The following is a 22,964-nucleotide window of genomic DNA, read 5'->3' on the forward strand; positions in this document are numbered from 1 at the left end:
CGGAAAGCTTGTATTCAGATCTTACCTCACGCGAGGAGGTCACACTTGTGTTTAAAGGGTACGGAGAAATAGGACTCTGCTGTACAACGCTTGCACGCAAAAAACAATCCCACATCTTTTCTTGACACGTGGAATTTTATGAGGTCGTTATGAAAGGATGCTTCCCTCTTTTCAGCTTCCTATTTCACTTTGAGGGTCCCTTCCTGCAACATAGACCAGAGAATCCCATTCTCATAAATGAGCCTTTTTAGTGAGCCCTGGGTTATCCTGATTTCCAGGCAATTTTGAAACATCCTAGTGAGCAGAGCTGGATCTAATTTAGAATCTTTTCTTTTTTTAAGCTTTCCACAATGTCACATTTTTATCGTTAATTTCACATCTTCACGTCTGCTCTCTGCACAACCTCATCCTTGCTTTCCACCTTTAGGAGGAATTACCTCGTTTTACTCACCCTGCGTTCTACCGCTTCAGTGCTGCCTCCCCTCTCTCCCTAAAAGTGCACCACGTGCAAAATGTCTGAATCATAATGTGGTGCAAATCCATTTCCTTGGTCTTTCATCTCAACAGATCTTGCACACTTAAGGATCACCACATCCCTGGGAACCATTTATCTGAGCACGGCTGTGCAGCCACCTTAGTGGTGAGAAACAAAACTGGGAAACGATGTTCGTTAACGGGCATACCGAGTTGTGCACGTCCTCTCGATTTACTCCTGTCTGTTCAGCCCTAGATCAAGAAGTCAATCAGAAATGCTCAAACCCATGCCAGGAAGCAAAATAACTGTGCTACCACATTCACGCACAAGGAACTCGAGAGATACAGAGCGCCAGCCTTTTGCTGCCTTGCAAAAAAATGGGAAGGGAGGGTGAATTTAGGGCAGCGCGCTACACTACACCTGAGAAGGCTGCCTTTAATTGTTTCTTCTTTCCCACACTTTCTGTGTAATCTCAAGGAGGTCAAATTGTCAAACTGTCAGAGGTGTCTAAACCCAAAGCTACACACAGCTCTCCAGAGAGCCTTCAAAAATTACCCGGGGGCTTAAATGTCTCGGGACTTCAGCTCCCACTTAGTCATATAACGATAAAAATTCTTCTACCCACTCCACCACAAGGTCCTTGGAGACTGCAGCAGGGGAAAGCTATGTCTGTTTGGAGAGAGGTTGCTGCGTAGTGGCAGGAGAAAGGGGTCTCGGCTGCTTTTCATTGCAAATGAGACCAGTCAATTCCTGAGCTACCTCTGGATGATGTTGGCAGCTCATGGACAGAGAAGCCCATCCATTTCCTTTATGGGATGAAGACCTGACCTTAGTCTTGAAAGCCGGTGACCAATCTGGGAAGAAGGGAGGCAATGTTTCCTCATGTTACCCCAAAATCTGGGAAAAATCGTGGAGGGGAGGTGTACCTGAAACCCAGTCCCATTTCAGCCGCTGCCTAGCACAGCTGCCCATCTGCTTGGTGTTGCTTCCCCCAGTCAAGAGTAAGTTGCCAGGACCACGCTGGCCTCTGACGGGAAAGCAGCTAGTAGCTTGGCGGGAGAGAGAGAGAGACCCTGTCGGACAGAGAAACAGCCCGCCTGCATTTGGCTGAATCTGACCTCTCTGCAATCACAGAGAGTGTCTGTGTGTGAAGACAACTCTTATCTCTCATTCAATAAAAAAAAAATTACAGGCTCACTCATTGTAACATCTGCACCCCTTTATATAGGTATTCAATGGGGCACTGAGGTTACTTCTTGCCCTTTTTATTGGCAGATGATTCTGATTAACAGGTGATTCAGGCAACTTTATACCATGCTGATTATCACTAGTTTGCAGGCAATTTTTTAAATAAATACTATTAGCCTCAACAATTCAGCCGCTTTCTTTCTGATTACTCAGTCCTCAGGGAGCCCCATAGAAGAGAAATTCGCTGTGCAAAGGTATCCTGATCTCTTTCACCCATCAAGGACAGTCCAGGTGTTTCCATAGTCGGTAATTCCTAAAGAATGATGAGCTTCATATCAAACACTTTTCCAGCTTCTTTTACCAAAAGCATTATCTAGTTTTAAGAAAGAACAGAAGAAATGCAGCGGGGGCCTAGGAAGAGAAGCTTTTTCCTAAGTCATCTATTCATGTCAGGAGAGGAAAAAAAAATGGAAATAAGATGCTTCCAGAGGGCCTGTGCTAGGTTACTTCTGTGCCTCTTCCATGCGTACTTGAGGAGACGTTTAGCTCCTGTTGGGTGCTCACAGGGGGAGACAGGGTGAGCTGGAGTCAGGATCAGTGCTGGCACTGGTAAATGAAGGGCCAACGAGCTGAGGAAAGAGGGTGAGGGCTGAAAAAGGGTCACCAGTTCCGCAGGGAAGGCAGTTGCACTTTACTCGGCAACTGCTCTGACGAATGCAGTCAGGGTCTGTGGCAGGCAGGGAGAGGCACCAGAAATGCCAAACTTTTTGCAGGGATACCAGCTAGATCAGGGCAGCAACTGAACAGTACGACAATTCAGGGGCACAGAGTTGGGCTGCATTGGGTGGCCAAGCTCGCCCTTCTCCCTGAGTCCTGAAGGGGCAGCTGCAAGGATGTGGTGAACATTCATTGCTTGCACTAAAAACTAGACACCAGTAGCGTACACCTGGGAAAGTTTTCTCTCGCTTTGCTGCTGCTTCTGCTTGCTCATCTCTCCTCAGTGCTCACCTGCATCTCTGCTCTGTTGTGAGAGCTGAGGAAAGGCGCTGCCATCTACCCAGCCCAGGCGGACCGCTCCTCAGCTCTGTCCTCTGTCAGGACGCATCGTCGTCTCTCCTGCCTTCTGAGGTATGTTGTCTAGTGGCAGAAGTACGAGCTTTTCCCTGCACCCCGCTCCCCCCCCCCCCCCCCCCCCCCCCCCCAAACCCCAACAACCAAAAAAAAGGCACAGTTAGAGATGCGTTTGTTAGAGAGCAATGAGGGCGGCAGGGAGGGGAGCGCGGTTAGAACTGGATTTCTCAGAGAGCTACGAAACAAAAGCAAAGCTGACACAACACAAAGGTAAGATGGTGCATTGGAATGCTGAGGAGAGAACTCACACAGCACAAAAGAAATGAATGTCAGAATCTATTTTCTGCTGACCTCCAAAATAATAGCATAATTTGCAACACTGAGCATAGTGTAATCCACTGTTTCTTTCCTCCATCTCCAGCCCACTGTTCAACGCCCTCAGCCTGAATGCCTTGTTTCCCACCTTTTTTATGACAGTGTAACTTCTGGTTCTGAGGTTGTGTCTAAAGTACAGCTATCTATTCAAGAGAGTTTGGTTTATTTCAAAGAATGTTTAGACTGAACTGAATCAGTTTCCGCTTCTGTTTCTGGAAAGCAGCAGTCCTGTGCATACAGCCCAGAAATAAAATGAACAAAAGTACGTGGGGCCTGCAGAAATAGGAAAATACTGAAGAAAAGATTCAGTGGGGAAATCATTTGTCTGCGGGACATCCAGGCAAGCAACTCAGCTCCAAGAAAGTGGCTCTGTCCCGTTGGAATCACGGGGACAACAAGTACAGTGCAGGGCAACACATCTGGACTACCGTATGAAACGTGATTGTACACAGTGCATGTGATGCGCTGGATGGTTATTTGTTTAAACTGTGAGTTAAATAAGGTGTACAGTTGTTTTGTAAACAACCAACACTGTAAAGATACACGCATCTAATTGTTAGCTGTATTAAATCTATCATATGCTATTCCTGCATTTTAAAAAGTACTTACAAATTAAATGGAAAAACACTACCTAAATTGTGGAGTGTGAGGTTCTTCCAGGGGGGTGGGGTAGGGGGGGCATGACAAAAATCTGTGTGAGATACACACACATATAATGTTTAGTGCTCACCTGAACCCCCAAAAGAAAATCCACTCTTTAATGCTGCAAAATAGTATTAGCTTCCAGTGCACAGCCTGAAGCGCAAGCCTCTGCTTTCACAGTCTGCTTCCTCTTCAACTGTATATGGCTGTCATCAGTTTGCATAGGCTTTGCTAGCTCTAAGTTTCCACAAGAGCTTACAAGGCAGGCAAACAAAACCAGCAAAACACGTAGTCTTCCTTTATGGGCTCCATTCAGCCTTCATTAAAATCAGTGGAAAAATCTCCTACTGCCTTTACTCCGACTGACTGTTACACAGAGCATTTGAATTGCCTTGCAGGCAAAGCGATGCCTCCTACAGCGGTATGTATCGGCGTGTACTGCAGTTTCACCTGCCTGTTTTACTGCACTGTTCCTTTGCCACGGCTGATGTAGCAGATGTGGCACCACACACACACACACACACACAGAAACCCGTTTACAAGGGTTCCCTGGGCTCTGCAAGTAAGTTGTGCGCTGTACATGTTGCTGACTCAGGCACGAGCAAAGTCACCTTCTTCACTGGCCTTGGGCCACTGCAGCCACATACTTGAGGGAAGTATCTCTGGCAAGATCTCACCGGGAGGCTGGGACCTTGTTGGTAGGGGAGAAAGCCAAGCAACTGACACCGAGACGGTGCTCTTTGCCACGCTATAGATCGTAAAGGTTACAAAAACCTAACTGCCTTTTTTAAATGCTCTTTGAGTCTGTCACATTTGATAGAGGTTTTAAAACTTGCAGGAAATCTCCTCCAAGCTTCATGCAAAGGAAAGTGAATACTTCACACTCTTAGAACAACCGGTTCACTCAGGAGTCCACGTTCCCACATCAGCTGGTATCTGGCACAGCGCAGGGCGAGAGCCTTGAAAATAGTCTTCATGAGAACTGAAAAGAAAAATCAAGCAGTACTGCATGCTTCTCCTGTGAGCTGCTGAGTCTTGTGCACTATGCCTCACACGAATAAAGGGCCAGAAAAGTCAGCATTTCCACTACTTCCAGCCTTATCCACACCCTTGTTAGTGTAACTGTAAGAAAGCGTCCTGCACTGACTGGGAGTGTGGCGGCTGGGATTCCTGAGCTGCCGTATGTCACACCCTTGAGGAGACCCTTCTCTGAGCCCAGTGAGCCCGGGGGTCAGTGGGCTGAGGTGTCGTTTGACACTGCGTAGGACCGTAGGAGAAAATGTGTTTATATTGTGCCCGCAGCCAGCAACTTCTGTATTCATGTGTTCTGCAACTTCTGCCGACACATTTTTAACTTGGCTGATATTGCAGCAAATTTCACTGAAGGGGCAGGGGACTGGCACACCGCAGGAGGAGTTTCTGGGTATCTCCCAAGGGACAGAGACATCCTCAGCTGGGTACAGACAGGGCGAGAGCTGAAACAACTCGGCCATCATGTAGGGGCCATCCCAGGGAAAGCCTCCTTGGTCGGGGAGCTGCATTGGGTGGTCGGGGTGGGAGTTGTGGAGCCAGTAGAAATGTTTTACAGCAGGTAGGAAGCTTGACAGAAGGCAAACCGAATGCTGTAGAGGCAAAAGCTGGCTATGGACTGCAAGAAAAGAGTCGGTCCATTGGAAAGAGAGTGTTCCTTCAGATGACCATAGGAGGCCTTTTGTAAGAAAATACACCACCTTTTCTTTTTGGTACAATGAGGCATCACAGCAGTAATCAATGAGAGCTGCTGAGTGCCTTTGGCAATATCAGTAACTCCTGGGGGCACAGCTAAATGGACAGTCTACATTCCACACAAGGAAAATAGCGTTTCCCTAGGATGACACGCAGATCCAGCACAAGTAAGGTGGAGGCCAAGCCCAGGCGCCTACATCTCCAAGGAATACATTGGCCTTGCAAGGTCTCACACTTCAGAATTTTTTAGCAGACTGTGGCTAACCTGGGGCCCTCTAATTGTTGCTGCCCCCTGGTCCACAGGCACGGGTCAGCCCCCAGCTCTCAGACTGGTGTGGTGCAGGGCAGTGATCCACCAGGGCGGCCCCACAGGCCTGAGCTCCCCTGCGTGTGGCCGGAGGCCGGCAGCCACAGACCCCTTCCTCTTCTGCTCGCTCCCTTCCCCGATGGCTCAGTGTTTGTCACGAACGGCAGTCATATTCAGCAGCTCTTTGAAGGCACGCAGCAGATCTGCCTAGACGAACAGCACCTGCAATGTTTTCCCACTGGTTCGCCATCAAAGGAGCGGGCCTGGCTGGCGTGTCCCCTCGGACCTTGGCGTCCCTCACTTGTGGAGAGCTGGCACAGGCTCTCCTTGGCCCTTTGTGGAGCGACCAGCTTTGAGACTCCCCAGCTGCCACGACATCCCGGTGCCCCCTCACAGCTGTGACACCAGCGGGGACGCGGCTGGGCCCCTGCCCGGCGGCAGCAGCCTGTGGGGCCGGGGTGCCGGGCTGAGGCGAGGGGCCGGGGCCGCTGGGGCAGCCGGGGCGGCCGTTGGGCCCGGCTGGAGGGGCGGGGCGAGTCGCTCTCGCGCTCGGCCGTTGGGCCCAGCTGGCGGCGGGGGCGGGGCGGACTGTCGCACGCAGGAGTTCGTCTCGGCCAGCAGGGGTCGCTCGTGCTCCGCGGCTAGGGTTAGCCAGCAGGGGGCCGCCCCGCGCGGCGGCGGACCCCGTGGGGGGCGGTCCTTCCCGCCGCCGTTTAACGGCCGCCCCGCGCGCGCGGGATTTCCGGCGCGGCAAGGTCGGAGTCGATGCCGCCGGAGCCCGAGCCGCCGCCGCCGCCGCGGCGGCGTGAGGGGGCCGCAGTGGTGAGGCGTCTGTTTGCCGTCCCGGCGCCCGTCTGCAGTCCCGTTGCGGGAATCCGGCCCTCGCTCCAGGCGCTGCGGCTGACGGAGCCCGCTCGGGGCTGGGCTGGCAGCGCCGAGGCGGCGGCGGCGGGGGGCTGCCACGGTCCGTCCGTCGCCAGCCATCCCCTCAGCGGCGACGGCAGCGGTGCCTGAGCCTCGCCTGCGGCAGCCGCCTCGGAGAGCGGCGCAGCTGTAACCACAGGCCGGAGAGCGCCTCTGGGTGAGCCCGTGCTCTGCGGTGACGGGTCACAGCGCAGGGTGCAGTTTGTGCACCCGCTGTGTGGGCTTGTCCGTTACTTTGCTTAAAAAATAGGGAGCGGGAGGGCGTCGCTTTGTTCCTGGGCAGGGGTTGGGAGAACAGGCTGATTTCGGCCTGGGGAAGCTGAAGTTGACAGTGCGAGACGCTTCATCGGGGTCCTGCTGGAGACACAGCGTTTTGGCCAGCCAGCAGCTGTCCTGGACAGCTCTGTGGCAGAGCGGTGCGGCACACACAGTGACACAGGTAACCGTGGGGTGGCTGCCGGTGGCCTCTGGGCCCCCCAGAGAGGCCCCAGTCAGGAATCAGTCACTTTACCAAATACCTGTCAAATTCAGGTGTCTCCCTGATTGTTTTTAGTATATGGTGCTTCAGGCCACTTGAAACCCTTTTAGCCAGGTACGTTTTCTATGGAGAGATGGCAGATCTGTAACCTGAAGGATCTTGGGGGGGGGGGGGGCAGGGGCGGTGCTTCTTGTCTTAAAATTCTCAGCCCGCCTTACGTGTCATATCGTGTTATCGTGTGGTGCATCTTGTGACTGTGGCGAATGGCTCGGTCCAGCGTTTTCTGGTAGATGATTTCTGAAAGTGTGCACGTGTAGGCGTGGCAAAGTTTGGGCAGGGTTACAGAGCCCCTTGTGCTTTATTGTTGAGGTATATCTGTTCTAGGTCTTTTGTGTTGGAAAGTCCTTGTGTGTGGTTTTGTGTGTGTCAAAAAATGTTTTAGCTCCTCATGTGGTGCACCTGTACTGTGAACTTCTTCCTAAGTCGTATGACTCTGGCTATCCATATAAATCTAATCAGTTATTTTCTGCGCAGTAATGAAGCTTATCAGCTTGAGCAAAACAGGGCAGGAGAGCAATAAAGAAAGAGGTGATCCACTTGCTGCAGCATCTTGGAAACAAGCTCTCATTGTTACAGAGTGTGTGGCTGGGGTCAGTGTTGTGTAATTCTTGAAGGCTTACAGGAATAAATTTACTCTTTGGACAGTACATCTTAATGCTTTGTGTGCTGATTTTCTTAGGCTGCATTCGAAAACCATTTAGCCTGGTTTCTCTTGATCAGGGTGTGTTAGATGATCTCGCCCTTTTGTTTCCTACTAAAAGGCAGCTAATGTTTAACCTCAGGAAGAGCTGCAGTTCCTGAAGCCCCTTGTGTTGTTTCACAGGGGACTGGGAACAGGGTGCTGTCAGAAAGGCTGCTGGGAGGGGAGGCAGAGGAGGGGCCTGCTAGAAGAGCACTGGGGCTGAAGCAGGTAGCCAGGAAAGGGATGCTTTGCTTCTGGGAGTTACGGGGATGTGGAAAGAGGGGTACGTGCTCCCTGGCATGGGAGGAAGCCCCTTTCTGCAGTCCAGCAGCTGAGGTAGCCTGTCCCACAGGGTTATGGGTGGTCTCTCAGCTCTAGGGATGTAGATGAAGACTCGGGAGCTGGCAGGGTTCCTCCGCTGCCAGTACAGCGGCAGAGCAGAGTGTGTCTCCCCAGGCCTGTGTCTCGGAGACAAGTTGGTGGGGCCTTTGTGCCTGTAAGGACCAGCCTGCTGGGTCCCCTGCCAGCTCCCTCTGGGAGCGGGTAGGGCGAGAAGCCTCCAGCCAGGGCAAGAGTTAGCCTAGCATGAAGTGAACACCTGGCTCGCACTGAAAGCGCACGGGCTCAAAGGCAGCTGGCTGCAGTGAGTGTTTCTGCTGGTAGCCATCTAAGTGACACAACCCTTCCTCAGTTTTTACAGATCCTGGCCCATGTTGAGACCCTGTAGTTAGCCGATCTTCTGAATGTTGAAGTCATTTGTTTCCTGAACTGCTTGCCTGGCCCGCGCAGAACTGTGCCTGGTTGGTGTAAATGTTGGTGTGACTTTGTTGGCAAAGACTGTTTCTCTTTGGCAGAGAGCCGTTGACTGCCCCAGTGCTCATTAGCCACTTGTAATTTGTTATTGAGTGAATGACTCTGAGGAGAGGCTTGTGGCCGAGAGGATGAGGAAATCACGGCACCAGCCTGTGCACCCTCTTGTAGGCACCGTGTGGATGTGCAGGACTTCCCTGCAGAGCTCGAACTAGAGTAAGCGATGTGACAGCCCGCGCAACCCCAGAGAAAGGCTGTTTTTTTGACATCTGCTCTGTCTCGGGCAGCACACTAACTGTGTTATGACAATAATGATAATAACTTGGAATCCTGGAGCAGCTTTATGTGAAACTTTTGAAGCGCTGTAGGCTTTGCTGGCTCGGATGTCTCTGATCCAGGTCATTCCGTTCCAGGAGCTAAATGCCTTCATTCACTTCAGCAGCCACTGCCAAAGAATTGGTGTTGGAAATAGTGTACACTGCGAACCACTGTGCGAGGGCTGTGGGAAGGAGCTGAAGGATGTTTTCAGATGGTAGCTGAGGTGAGAGAGTGGGCTAGTTGGACAGGTGCCTGGCTATAGAGATGAGGGATAATAAAAAGGAAGAGGCAAAAGGGAGCTCCTGTGAGAGGAAGAAATATGAGGAGGCTTCTGGCCGCGAATGAAGGCAACTGCCTGCAGCGCAGGCTGAAAGACCTGCCCGGCTCCACGACACAGTTGGCATTGTGTGATTTGCCAGCCCAGCTGCAGGGAAACTGCCCAACGCGAGAGGTTTGGCTGTTGACAGCCCTGTCTGGTACCAGACATAGGAGGTATTACAGGCTCAGGGAGCTGTAAATGTACGAGGGTATCATAACTGCAAGGATCAGACCGTAGTTCTGCTGTTTGCACTTACTGAGAGCTAGTAAGGAATAAGAAGGCGAGGCAGTGCTGAGTTCGTGGCACCTGCACTAGCAGTTGGTGAGGCAGGACCTGCACAGCCCTTGGGCTGAACATGTGCGCAGGCAGTCAGCTGTCAGAGACAGGGGAGAGGTAGAGGCCTCGTGGGAACAAGGGCAGGATGGCAGAAACCATACCTGGCAGGTGTGTGTAATGAAAATAGGTATTTATAATTGGAAATTGCTTTGCCGGAGACTTGGCAGTGTGAGGTGGCCCTTCTGCCCTTAGACTGGGGTTGTGCTTTGCGTGTAAGGCAGTCTCTCCTGCGTCTGTCTACACCGTGCGTTTTGTCCTGCCTGTTCTTGAAAAGGCTCTCCTTACTTCTTTCCTCCTCTCTCTTGTTGTTGGCCTAATATCTCACTGCCTCCACTGATGTTAGAGGGATAGAGGAAATGTTGTCAATAGGGTTCTTAAAAGCTTTTCCAACAGTGTGGATTTGAGCCTAGCTCTAAATGTTCTTGTCCAATCATTTTCTGAGGTGAAATAAGAACCTACTACTGCATGCTACTAGTAGTACTACAGGGGCAATAAAGACTTCTTTTACTTACTGAGTTGGGGAGGGAGGAGGAAGTCAGAGACAAAATGTTACAAGGAAAAAGAATTAAGTCTGTGATATTCTTGACATGTTCAGGAACATCAAGCGCTTGAAATGAGTTGAAGTATTTTAGGGGGAATCCCAATCCAACCTTGTGGACCTAAGCTGTCATGCTTTAGATAACACTGAGTCTGTGAACCTTTGCAGTTCACAAGTCAGGAGTCTGCTTTTTGGCTAGTATTGCTTACGGCAATCCTAGAGAGCCTAAAAGCATGAGTGCTTCTTGTTTTGATTTGGGGTGGAGGTGGGTTTTTTTCCCCATCCTGCTGTATTGATGTGACGACTACATCATAGAGGAAAGGATGGTTGATTCCTTTTTCTGCCATCGGTGGAAATGAAACCTAAATCTGTGAGTATGTGGTCTTTGGCCAGTTTTCGTACTGTTATAGGTGTGACAGCACTCGGGGCCTTTTGTCAGGAGATTGCTTTATTTCTGACAAGTATGCGTTAGCAGAAGTGTGTGAGACTGCTTGTGGAGAGAAAGATTTGAGTGCTGCCCAGCTCCAGAATTTGCTCTATGTACCCGCAAAATGGCTGGCTTAATCTTGTGCAAATCTTCGATTAGTAATTGTTGGTCCTTGCCAGCGGCTGCTTTTATTCTTAGGAGAAAATTGCTGGGGACTTCGGTGAACGATGGCTTTCACAAGCATTTGGAGTAAGTGAAAGAGCCTGAAACTGCTGCTGCTTATAAATCCATGAGTATGTGAGGCTGTATGAAGCTCACTGCTGTAACCAGCCAGAAACTTCCATTGGTATTTTAACTATTAACAAACATGTCTCCCCCCCCCACCCCCAGCACAGAACATGATGGTAGTTCTTGAGTGAATTGCTTGAGTAACACTTGTCTCTTTGCCTTTTCCTAGAGGGATGACCTGTCTCGCCTTGGAAGCAAGAGAATGTCTCAGTCTCTGATGCTTTTGCCAATTTTCCCTTTAACTTGTGGTAAGCCATTTCAACTTGTATGTGCGCCTCTTCAGCCTTACCTGGTACTGGGTGTAGTTATTGTCAGCACTGGGGGAAGGTGAAGGGTGAAACTTGGCAGACTAGTGACCTGTTTACTCCTCTATACAAAAGGATGTGTTTTTGCAAATTTGTGACAAATGAATTGTGAAGTTGACTGAGGTTTGGGGATTACACCCCAAAGGAGGCTCTAGCCAATGCACACATGGGCAAAGCGTTAGCCCTGGGCAACTTTATTCCTACCCCGCAAAAAAACCCAACTGACCAACACCACCCACTAAGCTGCTTTTTTTTGTGCAGGACAATAATTTTGAGTACTTTACCCCGAGTTTGGTATGTGATAGTTAGAACCACTTAGAGCAAAGTTTTGTCTCCAGCTCCTGAGAAAACCTCCTCCACTTGCCCCTGGCCTTTCTGCAACCGAGTTCTGCCAGCTCCTGGGTGGAGCACAGAGCTGACTGCACAGGGTGGCATCCTCCTGTGAAGACTGGAGGTGGAGGAAGGGCTCTTTCCCAACCTTTCTGCAGCTCAGTGCCCGGCTGTGGCTTTCCAGTTCATGGTTCAGGGTGGGCCTGGCAGTGATGGAGTGGTGGGGAAGAGGAGGCTGGCTGCACCGCTCTCTCTTTGGAGGGCTCACTGGTGAGCTAAACACAGCTGCTCCTGTACAACAGCTTGTGTATCAAGTGGTGTTCTTCTTTGTTTACCAGTCAGTGAAGACTTTGGTAGAGATTTTATTTGTGTGCCTTTTGGCTGAGGGCAAGGACTCCACTGATGAGAGGGGGCTGAGGGTTTTTGAAGGCAGGGGAGAGTCAACAGAGGCTATTCCATTGGTTTTCTTGAGCTGGGGTTAGTTTTGCCTTATTTTCTGTCACTATTCCTATTCCCCTGTCACTGCTATAATTTGTTCACAACTGTACTTGCTAGAGGTCCTGTGCTCTCCCCAAGGTGTTTATACTGTTACTGCACATGAGAATTTGATGAGGAGTTGTTGGAGTGACCAGAAGTGCTAGTAGGTCAAAGCTGCAGTGATAAAAACAGTTGTTCAGAGACCTTGTGTCTCAGGCCAGCCTTAAGCAGTGTAATTGACTGCGTGGACTACTGACTGTGGGTAGCAGCTGTCTCAACTACTTCCCTGGCAGGGGGTCGGGGGAATATATTAATGACGGATTTTACTTGGGTTAAAGCTTCTGCCTTTGTCAGACACATGCAGCATGTATCCGTGAGGTGCTTAGTGCCCTGTGCTGCTTTTCAAGCGCAGTAGCACTGAGAGCACTACTGAATTGGCCTGTGTTTGCTGAACAGCGTGGCTGAAAAATAAAGCAAAACCAAGAAAAGCAAGAAGTTCGTGCCAGCTCTGATGAAAATCTACATGTATATTTTTCTGCAGGTTGCTGTGTTGTACCAGGTCCTGGTCTGTCCTGCTCCCAACTTAAGGCACTTGTTTTGTGAAGTATCATTTTGGAAGCTATATATTAGTGCTAACACTACGAAGTGAAAAGCATAGTTAGTCTTAGGTCTTATTAGATGCTGGGAACCTGAAGAGGTGTGGCATCCAATGGGCCTCTGATTGATGTGCAGCATGCCATGCAGACCCCAGCCATAGAAAAGGATCCCCCATTTTGGTTTTGTGAGCTATTATTGGATTTTTCTTACAAGGCAACAACTCTGTTCCTTCTCTCTGGTGTCAAACAGGAAGGTCATTTGTGTGAGAGCTGGTTCCTGCACTGTTTGATTAAGGCAAGGCTATGCAGGTGGTGTAATCCTTGGTACTGAGGTGGAGCTGCCTGCAGCATCTTGTGCTGCTATGAGCTGATTCAGTGTATCCTGTGGCCAAGGGATGTGCACAACTCAGCACGGCCCTGAAAGCCTGGCCGTACGTGCAGTGCGGCGCAGCCCAGACCTGTGACTGCTCTGGGGAACTGTTCTGTGGACTGCTGACTCCTCGCTGTACAGCAGTTTTCTGGTCAGGGTCACTCCGATGACTTAAGCGGGTTGCATTGTTTCCATATGTGTCCTTAAGAGTGATGCAATTTGCTGCTGTTTGAGCCAATTTTTGCCCTTGTAAATTTACTGTTTGCCCGTTGCTTGTGGGTGTTGCTGCACAGCTGCGCTATGAGTACTGTGGTGATGTGGGGATGGTGGAGATGGACCAATTGGCTTTTCTGACTTGCCCTCAGGCGTGGAGAGCATCTTGCCTCTGGTAGATCTGCATGGTGGTGGCACTGTTGTGCTGCTTCTGAGGGTAAGGAGAGGGTTTGACAGAAGGGGATATCTGTACTAAAAGCAATCAAGGTCACAGAGGAGACGTGGACAAAACAGGACCAACTGGTGTCGCTTCCCTGTGTTTTCCAGGTTTTCCCGAGAAGTGTTAGCAGCCTTTTAACTGGTGACAGTGAGTCCTGAGGTGTTTTTGGTGAGTTACTGTTTCGATAATGTCTTTTTTCCTTAACCTAGTGTCCTGGGTTCAGCTGGGATAGAGTTAATTTTTACAGGAACCTGGGAGGTGGGGGGGGCATAGCCGGGGCAGCTGACCTGAACTAGCCAAGGAGCTATTCCATACCATGTGACATCATACTCAGTATATACATGGGGAGTGGGCCGGGGGGAGGGGGCTCCTGCTCTCGACTTTCGGTGGGGGAAGTGGCGGAGCGTCGGGTCCCGGGTGGTGAGCAGTTGCACTGTGCATCACTCTTTTCTGTATACTCTTTCATTAGTACCGTCGTTGTTGTTGTAACTTTTTTTGCGTTGTCCCAGTAAACTGCCCTTATCCCAACCCTCGAGGTTCCAGTTTTTTTTCTTTTCTCTCCTCCGTCTCCCCCCTATCCCACCGGAGGGGGCGGGAGGAGTGAGCGAGCGGCTGCGTGGTCCTTTGTTACCGGCTGGGCTGAAACCACGACAGTCCTTTTTGGCGCCCAACGTGGGGCACGAAGGGTTGAGATAACGACAGATCTGGCCAGAGCGTGTTGAAACAAATTTGTCATACGCATTCCTTATATTAGATAAATAGATGTTAGTCACAATGTTGATTAATTTGTTTACATGGTGGCGTTTTGTAGGTCCTTATATGCTCTATGTATTGCCTGTAGTTACGTTTCTCACCTCTGGGAGAGTGATTGGGATTACCATTTTGCTGTACTGGGCAATGTCGACTTGTGAAATGATTACATCACTGGTCATGAGGTTAAGCTGGTATCTGTATGAGGCAGTGATATCATTTCCATACTTTGGGCACCTTCTATCGGATTTTATTGGTAATTACAGCCAATCCATGGGGGAGTTAGGGGGGGATACTTCCCCCCGTCCGTTCGCCTCCCTTTTCTCCTTCCGACTAATTACAACAGCTTTTGAGAACTTTGAATATCCTTGGGATGCACAAGCCACTGTGCTGTTAGTGCTATGCCTCCTGAATATGTTTCAGGTCTTGTTTAGGGCTACAAAAAGGCTCTTTAAGAGTACCACCCAGAGATCTGCCCCAAAGCTGGATATTCATGGGTGGCACGGCATGTGGGAGGATATGGGCAGGTATCTAGAGAACTTCTCACCCCCAGTGGCTTGGAAGTTCACTCCCGAACAACTACAGAACCCTCATGAAGTGGTAGAATATTTGAAAGAAAAATGCTGTGACTATTCCAAAGACGTACAACTCGCTGCACTGTGCTGGGCCCTGGCCAGTATCTACCAAACACTGCTTGATATTAGGCAGCACCCTCAGGGAGAAAAGGGGGAAAAGATGGAAAACAGGGCAGCAGGCACCGTGGCTACCCCTACCCCGGCAACAGGCACCGTGGCTACCCCTACCCCGGCAACAGGCAGCGCGGCTACCCCAACCGCAGTGACGGATACTGCAGCTAAACCAGAGAACCAACCTGTGCCAGTATCAGTCGCCCCTGTACAGAAAAAGAAACACACAAAGAAATCAGTTCGCTCAGTGAGAGATGAAGATGAACCAGGGTCATCACGAGAACAGGAGGAAGAGGCAGAACCTGAAATAATCACCCGATCTCTATCCCTGAGTGAGTTGCGTGACATGCGAAAAGATTTTAGCCGCCACCCAGGTGAGCACATTGTTACCTGGCTGCTCCGATGCTGGGATAATGGGGCTAGTAGTGTGGAATTAGAGGGTAAGGAAGCCAAGCAGTTGGGATCTCTGTCTAGGGAAGGGGGCATCGACAAGGCGATCGGGAGAAAAACACAAGTCCTCAGCCTCTGGAGGCGACTTCTGTTAGGCGTAAAGGAAAGATACCCCTTCAAGGATGAAGTTACATGTCACCAAGGCAAGTGGATATGTCTTCCTCCCCACCTGTACAGGCCCGCATCGCAGCTATTGGGAGTAAGCATTCCTCTGCCCAAGAGAGAGGAGAGAGAAAGTACACACGACGGGCTAACCTGTGGTTTTACCTGCGTGACCATGGAGAGGACATGAGGAAGTGGGATGGAAAACCTACCTCAGTCCTGGATGCACGGGTACGGGAGTTGCGAGAAAAAGCAACCAGGAAAGAGGATTCTTCTTGGAAAACTGCTGCTCCAGTTTCCTGTGAGGAGTCCCCCAGATGCAGTAGATGGGCTGATCACATTTCTGATCCTCTTGAAGGGACTTCTGATTCACGTGTGCGAAAAGTGAGTAACGAATATTCTAACCAGGATTAGAGGGGCCCTGCCTCCAGCCAGGTGGAGGAGAGGGACAACCGAGTCTACTGGACAGTGTGGATTCGATGGCCTGGCACATCAGACCCACAGGAATATAAGGCTCTAGTAGACACTGGTGCACAATGCACCCTAATGCCATCAAGTTATAAAGGGGCAGAACCCATCTGTATCTCTGGTGTGACAGGGGGATCCCAAGAGCTAACCGTATTAGAAGCTGAAATGAGTCTAACCGGGAATGACTGGCATAAACACCCCATTGCAACTGGCCCAGAGGCCCCATGCATCCTTGGTATAGATTATCTCAGGAGGGGATATTTCAAGAACCCAAAAGGGTACCGTTGGGCTTTTGGTATAGCTGCATTGGAGACGGAGGAGACTGAACAGCTGTCTACCCTGCCTGGTCTCTCTCAAGACCCTTCGGTTGTGGGGTTGCTGAAGGTTGAAGAACAACAGGTGCCAATTGCTACCACGACGGTGCACCGGCGGCAATATCGCACCAACCGAGATTCCCTGATCCCCATCCATAAGCTGATTTGCCAATTGGAGAGTCAAGGAGTGATCAGCAAGACTCGCTCACCCTTTAATAGTCCCATATGGCCCGTACGGAAATCTAATGGGGAATGGAGACTAACAGTAGATTATCGTGGGCTGAATGAAGTCACGCCCCCGCTGAGCGCTGCTGTGCCAGATATGTTAGAGCTTCAATATGAACTGGAATCAAAGGCAGCTAAGTGGTATGCCACAATTGACATTGCTAATGCATTTTTTTCCATCCCTTTGGCAGCGGAGTGCAGGCCACAGTTTGCCTTTACTTGGAGGGGTGTCCAGTACACCTGGAATCGACTGCCCCAGGGGTGGAAACACAGCCCCACTATTTGCCATGGACTGATCCAGGCTGCACTGGAAAAAGGTGAAGCTCCAGAGCACCTGCAATACATTGATGACATCATCGTATGGGGCAACACGGCAGAAGAAGTTTTTGAGAAAGGGAAGAAAATAATCCAAATCCTTTTGAAGGCTGGTTTTGCCATAAAAGAAAGTAAGGTCAAGGGACCTGCACAGGAGATCCAGTTCTTAGGAGTAAAATGGCAAGACGGGCGTCGTCAGATCCCTATGGATGTGATCAACAAAATAGCAGCTATGTCCCCACCAACTAATAAAAAGGAAACACAAGCTTTCTTAGGTGTTGTGGGCTTTTGGAGAATGCATATTCCAAATTACAGTGTCGTGGTTTAACCCCAGCCAGCAACTAAGCCCCACGGAGCCGCTCACTCACTCCCCCCCCACCCAGTGGGATGGGGGAGAAAATCGGGAAAAAGAAGCAAAACCCACGGGTTGAGATAAGAACAGTTTAATAGAACAGAAAAGAAGAAACGGATAATGATAATGATAACACTAATAAAATGACAACAGCAATAATGAAAGGATTGGAATGTACAAATGATGCGCAGTGCAATCGCTCACCACCCGCCGACCGGCACCCAGCTAGTCCCCGAGCGGCGATTCCCCGCCCCCACTTCCCAGTTCCTATACTAGATGGGACGTCATATGGTATGGAATACCCCGTTGGCCAGTTTGGGTCAGGTGCCCTGGCTGTGTCCTGTGCCAACTTCTTGTGCCCCTCCAGCTTTCTCGCCGGCTGGGCATGAGAAGCTGAAAAATCCTTGACATTAGTCTAAACACTACTAGCAGCAACTGAAAACATCAGTGTTATCAACATTCTTCTCATACTGAACTCAAAACATAGCACTGTACCAGCTACTAGGAAGACAGTTAACTCTATCCCAGCTGAAACTAGGACATACAGTCAAATTGTAAGTCCTCTCTACCAAGTTACCCGGAAGAAGAATGATTTTAAATGGGGGCCTGAGCAACGACAAGCTTTTGAACAAATTAAGCGGGAGATTGTTCATGCAGTAGCTCTTGGGCCAGTCCGGGCAGGACAAGATGTTATAAATGTGCTCTACACTGCAGCTGGGGAGAATGGCCCTACCTGGAGCCTCTGGCAGAAAGCACCTGGGGAGACCCGAGGTCGACCCCTGGGGTTTTGGAGTCGGGGATACAGAGGATCCGAGGCTCATTATACTCCAACTGAAAAAGAGATATTGGCAGCATATGAAGGAGTTCGAGCCGCCTCAGAAGTGGTTGGTACTGAAACACAGCTCCTTTTAGCACCCCTACTGCCAGTGCTGGGCTGGATGTTCAAAGGGAAGGTCTCCTCTACACATCACGCGACTGATGCCACGTGGAGTAAGTGGGCCGCACTGATCACACAACGGGCTCGCATAGGAAACCCCAGTCGCCCAGGAATTGTGGAAGTGATCATGGACTGGCCAGAAGGCAAAAATTTTGGAATGTCGCCAGAGGAGGAGGTGACACGGGCTGAAGAGGCCCCGCTGTATAATAAACTGCCAGAAAATGAGAGGCAATATGCTCTGTTCACTGATGGGTCCTGTCGCATTGTGGGAAAACATCGGAGGTGGAAGGCTGCTGTATGGAGTCCTACACGACTAGTCGCAGAAACTGCTGAAGGAGAAGGTGAATCGAGTCAGTTTGCAGAGGTGAAAGCCATCCAGCTAGCGTTAGACATTGCTGAAAGAGAGAAATGGCCAGTGCTCTATCTCTATACCGACTCATGGATGGTGGCAAATGCCCTATGGGGGTGGCTACAGCAATGGAAGAAGAGCAATTGGCAGCGCAGAGGTAAACTCATCTGGGCTGCCGCACTGTGGCAAGATATTGCTGTTCGGATAGAGAAGCTAGTGGTAAAAGTACGCCACGTAGATGCTCATGTACCCAAGAGTCGGGCCACTGAAGAACATCAAAACAACCAGCAGGCAGATCAGGCCGCCAAGATTGAAGTGTCTCAGGTGGACCTGGATTGGCAACGTAGGGGTGAGTTATTTATGGCTCAGTGGGCCCATGATACCTCGGGCCATCAGGGAAGAGATGCAACATATAGGTGGGCTCGCGATCGAGGGGTGGACTTAACCATGGACACTATCGCACAGGTTATCCATGAATGTGAAACATGTGCTGCAATTAAGCAAGCCAAGCGACTGAAACCCCTGTCGTATGGAGGGCGATGGCTGAAATATAAACAGTGGGAGGCCTGGCAGATTGACTATATCACACTCCCACGAACCCGCCAAGGCAAGTGCCATGTGCTTACAATGGTGGAAGCAACCACTGGATGGCTGGAAACATATCCTGTGTCCCACGCCACTGCCCAGAACACTATCCTGGGCCTTGAAGAGAAAGTCTTATGGCAACACGGTACCCCAGAAAGAATCGAGTCAGACAACGGGACTCACTTCCGAAACAACCTCGTAGACACCTGGGCCAAAGAACATGGCATTGAGTGGGTATATCACATTCCTTATCACGCACCAGCCTCCGGAAAAATCGAACGGTACAATGGACTGCTGAAAACTACATTGAGAGCAATGGGGGGTGGAACTTTCAAACATTGGGATACACATTTAACAAAAGCCACCTGGTTAGTTAATACTAGAGGATCCACCAATCGGGCGGGCCCCGCCCAACCAAGACTTCCACATACTGTAGAAGGGGATAAAGTTCCTGTAGTGCGCATGAGGAGTATGTTAGGAGAGACAGTCTGGGTTAGTCCTCCCTCACGCAGAGACAAACCCATCCAAGGGGTGGTTTTTGCTCAGGGACCTGGGTACACCTGGTGGGTGATGCAGAAGGATGGGGAAGTTCGATGTGTACCTCAGGGAGATTTGATTTTGGGAGAGAATAGCCAGTGAACTAGGCTGTAGGATATTTAACTGCTAAATAACCTGCCAATGTATGTCATTGTATCTATAGTGTCTATATGCCATATCAAGGGTATTACTGTAAGAATTACCCAAATGACTGAAGAATGGACTTTGAAACTGAGCCAAGAACAACAGTGATAGAACTTGAACTGGCGCCCAGCAATTTCCTCAAGATCAACCTCTTCGACCTGCAGACCAAGGGTGTGGGTTGCATCAAATGTACCAGCCAGAAGTTCCAGAGACAGCATACAACAACCCAACACCTCACACCATCTCTCTTATCCTGAAGAAGTGTTACAACAGATGGAGCCTCAAAGTCATGGACTAAATAAAATTGATGGACACATTGGAGGGATAACCCATTGACTAAGGGAATACTATTTGTATGTGTGTGTGTGTGGGGGGGGTCCATATACATATATATCTATATATAAGACAAGGAAAGTGGTAGCGGTTGATTGGAAAATGTAAGATCTGGGCATGATGTAAATAGTATAGAATAAGGGGTGGATAATGTCCTGGGTTCAGCTGGGATAGAGTTAATTTTTACAGGAACCTGGGAGGTGGGGGGGGCATAGCCCGGGCAGCTGACCTGAACTAGCCAAGGAGCTATTCCATACCATGTGACATAATGCTCAGTATATACATGGGGAGTGGGCCGGGGGGAGGGGGCTCCTGCTCTCGACTTTCGGTGGGGGAAGTGGCGGAGCGTCGGGTCCCGGGTGGTGAGCAGTTGCACTGTGCATCACTCTTTTCTGTATACTCTTTCATTAGTACCGTCGTTGTTGTAACTTTTTTTGCGTTGTCCCAGTAAACTGCCCTTATCCCAACCCTCGAGGTTCCAGTTTTTTTTCTTTTCTCTCCTCCGTCTCCCCCCTATCCCACCGGAGGGGGCGGGAGGAGTGAGCGAGCGGCTGCGTGGTCCTTTGTTACCGGCTGGGCTGAAACCACCACACCTAGAGTGTGGAATTTTGACTTCAGTTGGAAAGAGATTTTCCAAAATGGAAGTCTTTCTCACTCAAAGAAAGTTTGTTGTATGAACTTCCCATCAGAGTGGATCTTCAGGGGTGATTGCCTTGACAGTAGAAGTCATAGGCAACAAGACTTCTCACTCTCTTTTAAAAAAAAAAAACCAAACCGAAGTCAGTTTCCTTCCAAAGACCCAAGCCCAGAGCACATCTTCCTAAAGTTGATGGCATCGCAGGTCTTTGGGTTCTCAGTTGTAACAGTTGAGATATCATAAAAATATGTTACTCTGCATGCTTTACTACAGCCAAAAGCATTAGGAAATCCGCCTGTCCTTTTTGGTAGTCTGAGGTATTGCAGCACTGGGGATTTTTTTGTTTTCTAAAAGTAAAACTATATGAAGGATCTCTTATCTCACTGATTTTTCTATCATAAATGAAACTTTAAAAAAAAAAGTTAAAATTGTATTATTTACAAACTGACTTGCATTGTTTAAACTGTAACTGCCAAATAGCTGTAGCATATAATTTATTAGGTTTAACTAAGCAGTTAGGTATTTTTCTAAATGTTTAAGAAGAGAGGCAACTGAATGTTATGGGGTTGTTTTCGTGATGTTGTGACAGAGTGCTCTGAAGTATTTTATTGCTGTCTGGCTTTCCATGGTGCTTTTCCCTGGCAGTTCAGTAGCATCTCTGTTGGGCAGTGCAGCTGGCCAGGTGTCTGTCCTCATGGAGTAACACTCACAACCCCTGCCCCACCCCCCCCATGTCACATTGTAACTGTGGATTTTGTAGATAAACAATTTAATGGTATCAATTCACAGCTATGCAAGTTAAGTTAATGCAAAGGAAAATCAATTTCTTTGATAGTATAAATAGTTTTATTGCATGTATATAACCATTTGCAGACTTCTTAGTATAAAGTGAATTATTGAGATATATTCTTTTTTTTTGATTTTGCTGTTTGAAGTTTTCCAGTTCACTTTCAGCTGTATTGACCAAGCAAGCAAGATGCAAAGCAGCAGCAGCAACGCAAGGGCTGTAGCTGTTGCGGTGGATCCGTAAGCGTAGATTATGATTGTGTACGACCTCGTCCCGCAGCCTCCCGGGGTTCTCTCCCTGCAGCAGTGCTGTAAGGAAGGGAGGAGACGTTTTTCAACCCCGGCAAGAGTGTTTACTTGTGTGCTAAGAAGGTGTTCAAAATGGTATCAGTTAGCCTAAATGCTGATTTTAAGAGTTCAAATCACTCATTTAAAGGAGGTGGTGTATTTCGAGCTGACCTGTTTACCTGGAATCCTCCTTTAGCTCAGTGACTCTTCTTGTGCAACCCCAGCCTCCGCTGGCAGGGCGGTATGAGAAGCTGGAAGGTCCTTGACTTAGTATAAACCCTGCTTGGCAACAACTAAAGCGTCGGTGTGTTGTCAACGTTATTCTCGTCCTAAAACCAAAATGGCCCTGTACCAGCTACTCGGAAGAAAATTAACTTTATTCCAGCCAAAACCAGGACAACCCCAACCCCCCTGATTCTGGGTCTGCAACAGGGGAAAAAAAAACAAACGAATTTGGGACTCCTGGGAAAGCCAAATCCGCCTGGATCTGTGCAGCTGGAAAGGAAAAATCCCACCCCGTTTTCACGCGCAAAACCACAACCAAAAGATCACCCCTTTTTATGTTGTGGAAAAGCACTGAAACACACCCCAAACTGAGTATTTTGAAAAAGCAAAAAACTCGCCAGTTTGGGGAAGATTGGGGGCGAAGCACAGGCAGTTTGAGGGGCATTGCTGGGGGTCCTCCCAGTGTGGATGATCTGGTGTGGATTCTCTGTTGCGGGTTATCCCAGGTGAGTTACCTGCTGTGGATCATCCCGGGTGGACTCCCTGGGGTAGGTCATCCCCGCCCGTGTCCCCCCATGCACCTTTGTACCCTCACCTACCCTCCCCCCGTGTGTGTTTCTCCCCCATGTGCCCCCCGTTGCTCCGGCCCGCCCCCTTCACCCACGCGAGTTTTTAACCTGCGCGAGTTGTTCCCCCCCCCGCATGCCCTGCTCTCCTCTCTCCTGCGCTGCCCCCCCCCCGGCCCTTTCCCTCCTCCATATTCCACACCACCCCCCCTGCCCCATGATCCATCAGGCTTCAGACCCCTGGCATGCTGCCTGCACCCCATTCTCTGTCATTTTTTTCTTCTTTTCCTTACAAGTTGTTATTGTTCTTGTTTCTTTTTAATGATTAAACTGGTTTTGTGTCCAGCCACGAGTTTTCTCACTTTCGCCCTTCCAATTGTCTCCCCGTCCCACTGGCGGGGGGGGAGCGACTGAGCGGTCGCGTGGGGCTTCGTTGCCGGC

The 22,964-nt window shown here is 49.8% G+C and overlaps 1 protein-coding gene across 3 annotated transcripts in view; it reads left to right on the top strand.

Annotated features, from left to right (window-relative positions):
- BMP3 (bone morphogenetic protein 3) overlaps positions 1 to 22,164 on the top strand; it is a 49,046-nt gene extending 26,882 nt beyond the window's left edge. Inside the window, exons 3-5 of one of the 3 annotated variants that reach the window (XM_030006566.2) lie at positions 11,133 to 11,211; positions 13,582 to 13,642; positions 21,594 to 22,164. In XM_030006566.2, the coding sequence (XP_029862426.1) occupies positions 11,133 to 11,211; positions 13,582 to 13,601 (99 nt within the window). In that variant the 3' untranslated portion in view covers positions 13,602 to 13,642; positions 21,594 to 22,164. Of the gene's footprint in view, positions 1 to 11,132; positions 11,212 to 13,581; positions 13,643 to 19,707; positions 19,735 to 21,593 lie in introns of those variants that run through there. The other 2 variants (XM_041122828.1, XM_030006619.2) reach the window with 2 other exon arrangements.
- The last annotated feature ends 800 nt before the right edge of the window (positions 22,165 to 22,964 follow it).

This window comes from Aquila chrysaetos, chromosome 1, assembly GCF_900496995.4.
Source record: "Aquila chrysaetos chrysaetos chromosome 1, bAquChr1.4, whole genome shotgun sequence".
NCBI classification, from domain to species: domain Eukaryota; kingdom Metazoa; phylum Chordata; class Aves; order Accipitriformes; family Accipitridae; genus Aquila; species Aquila chrysaetos.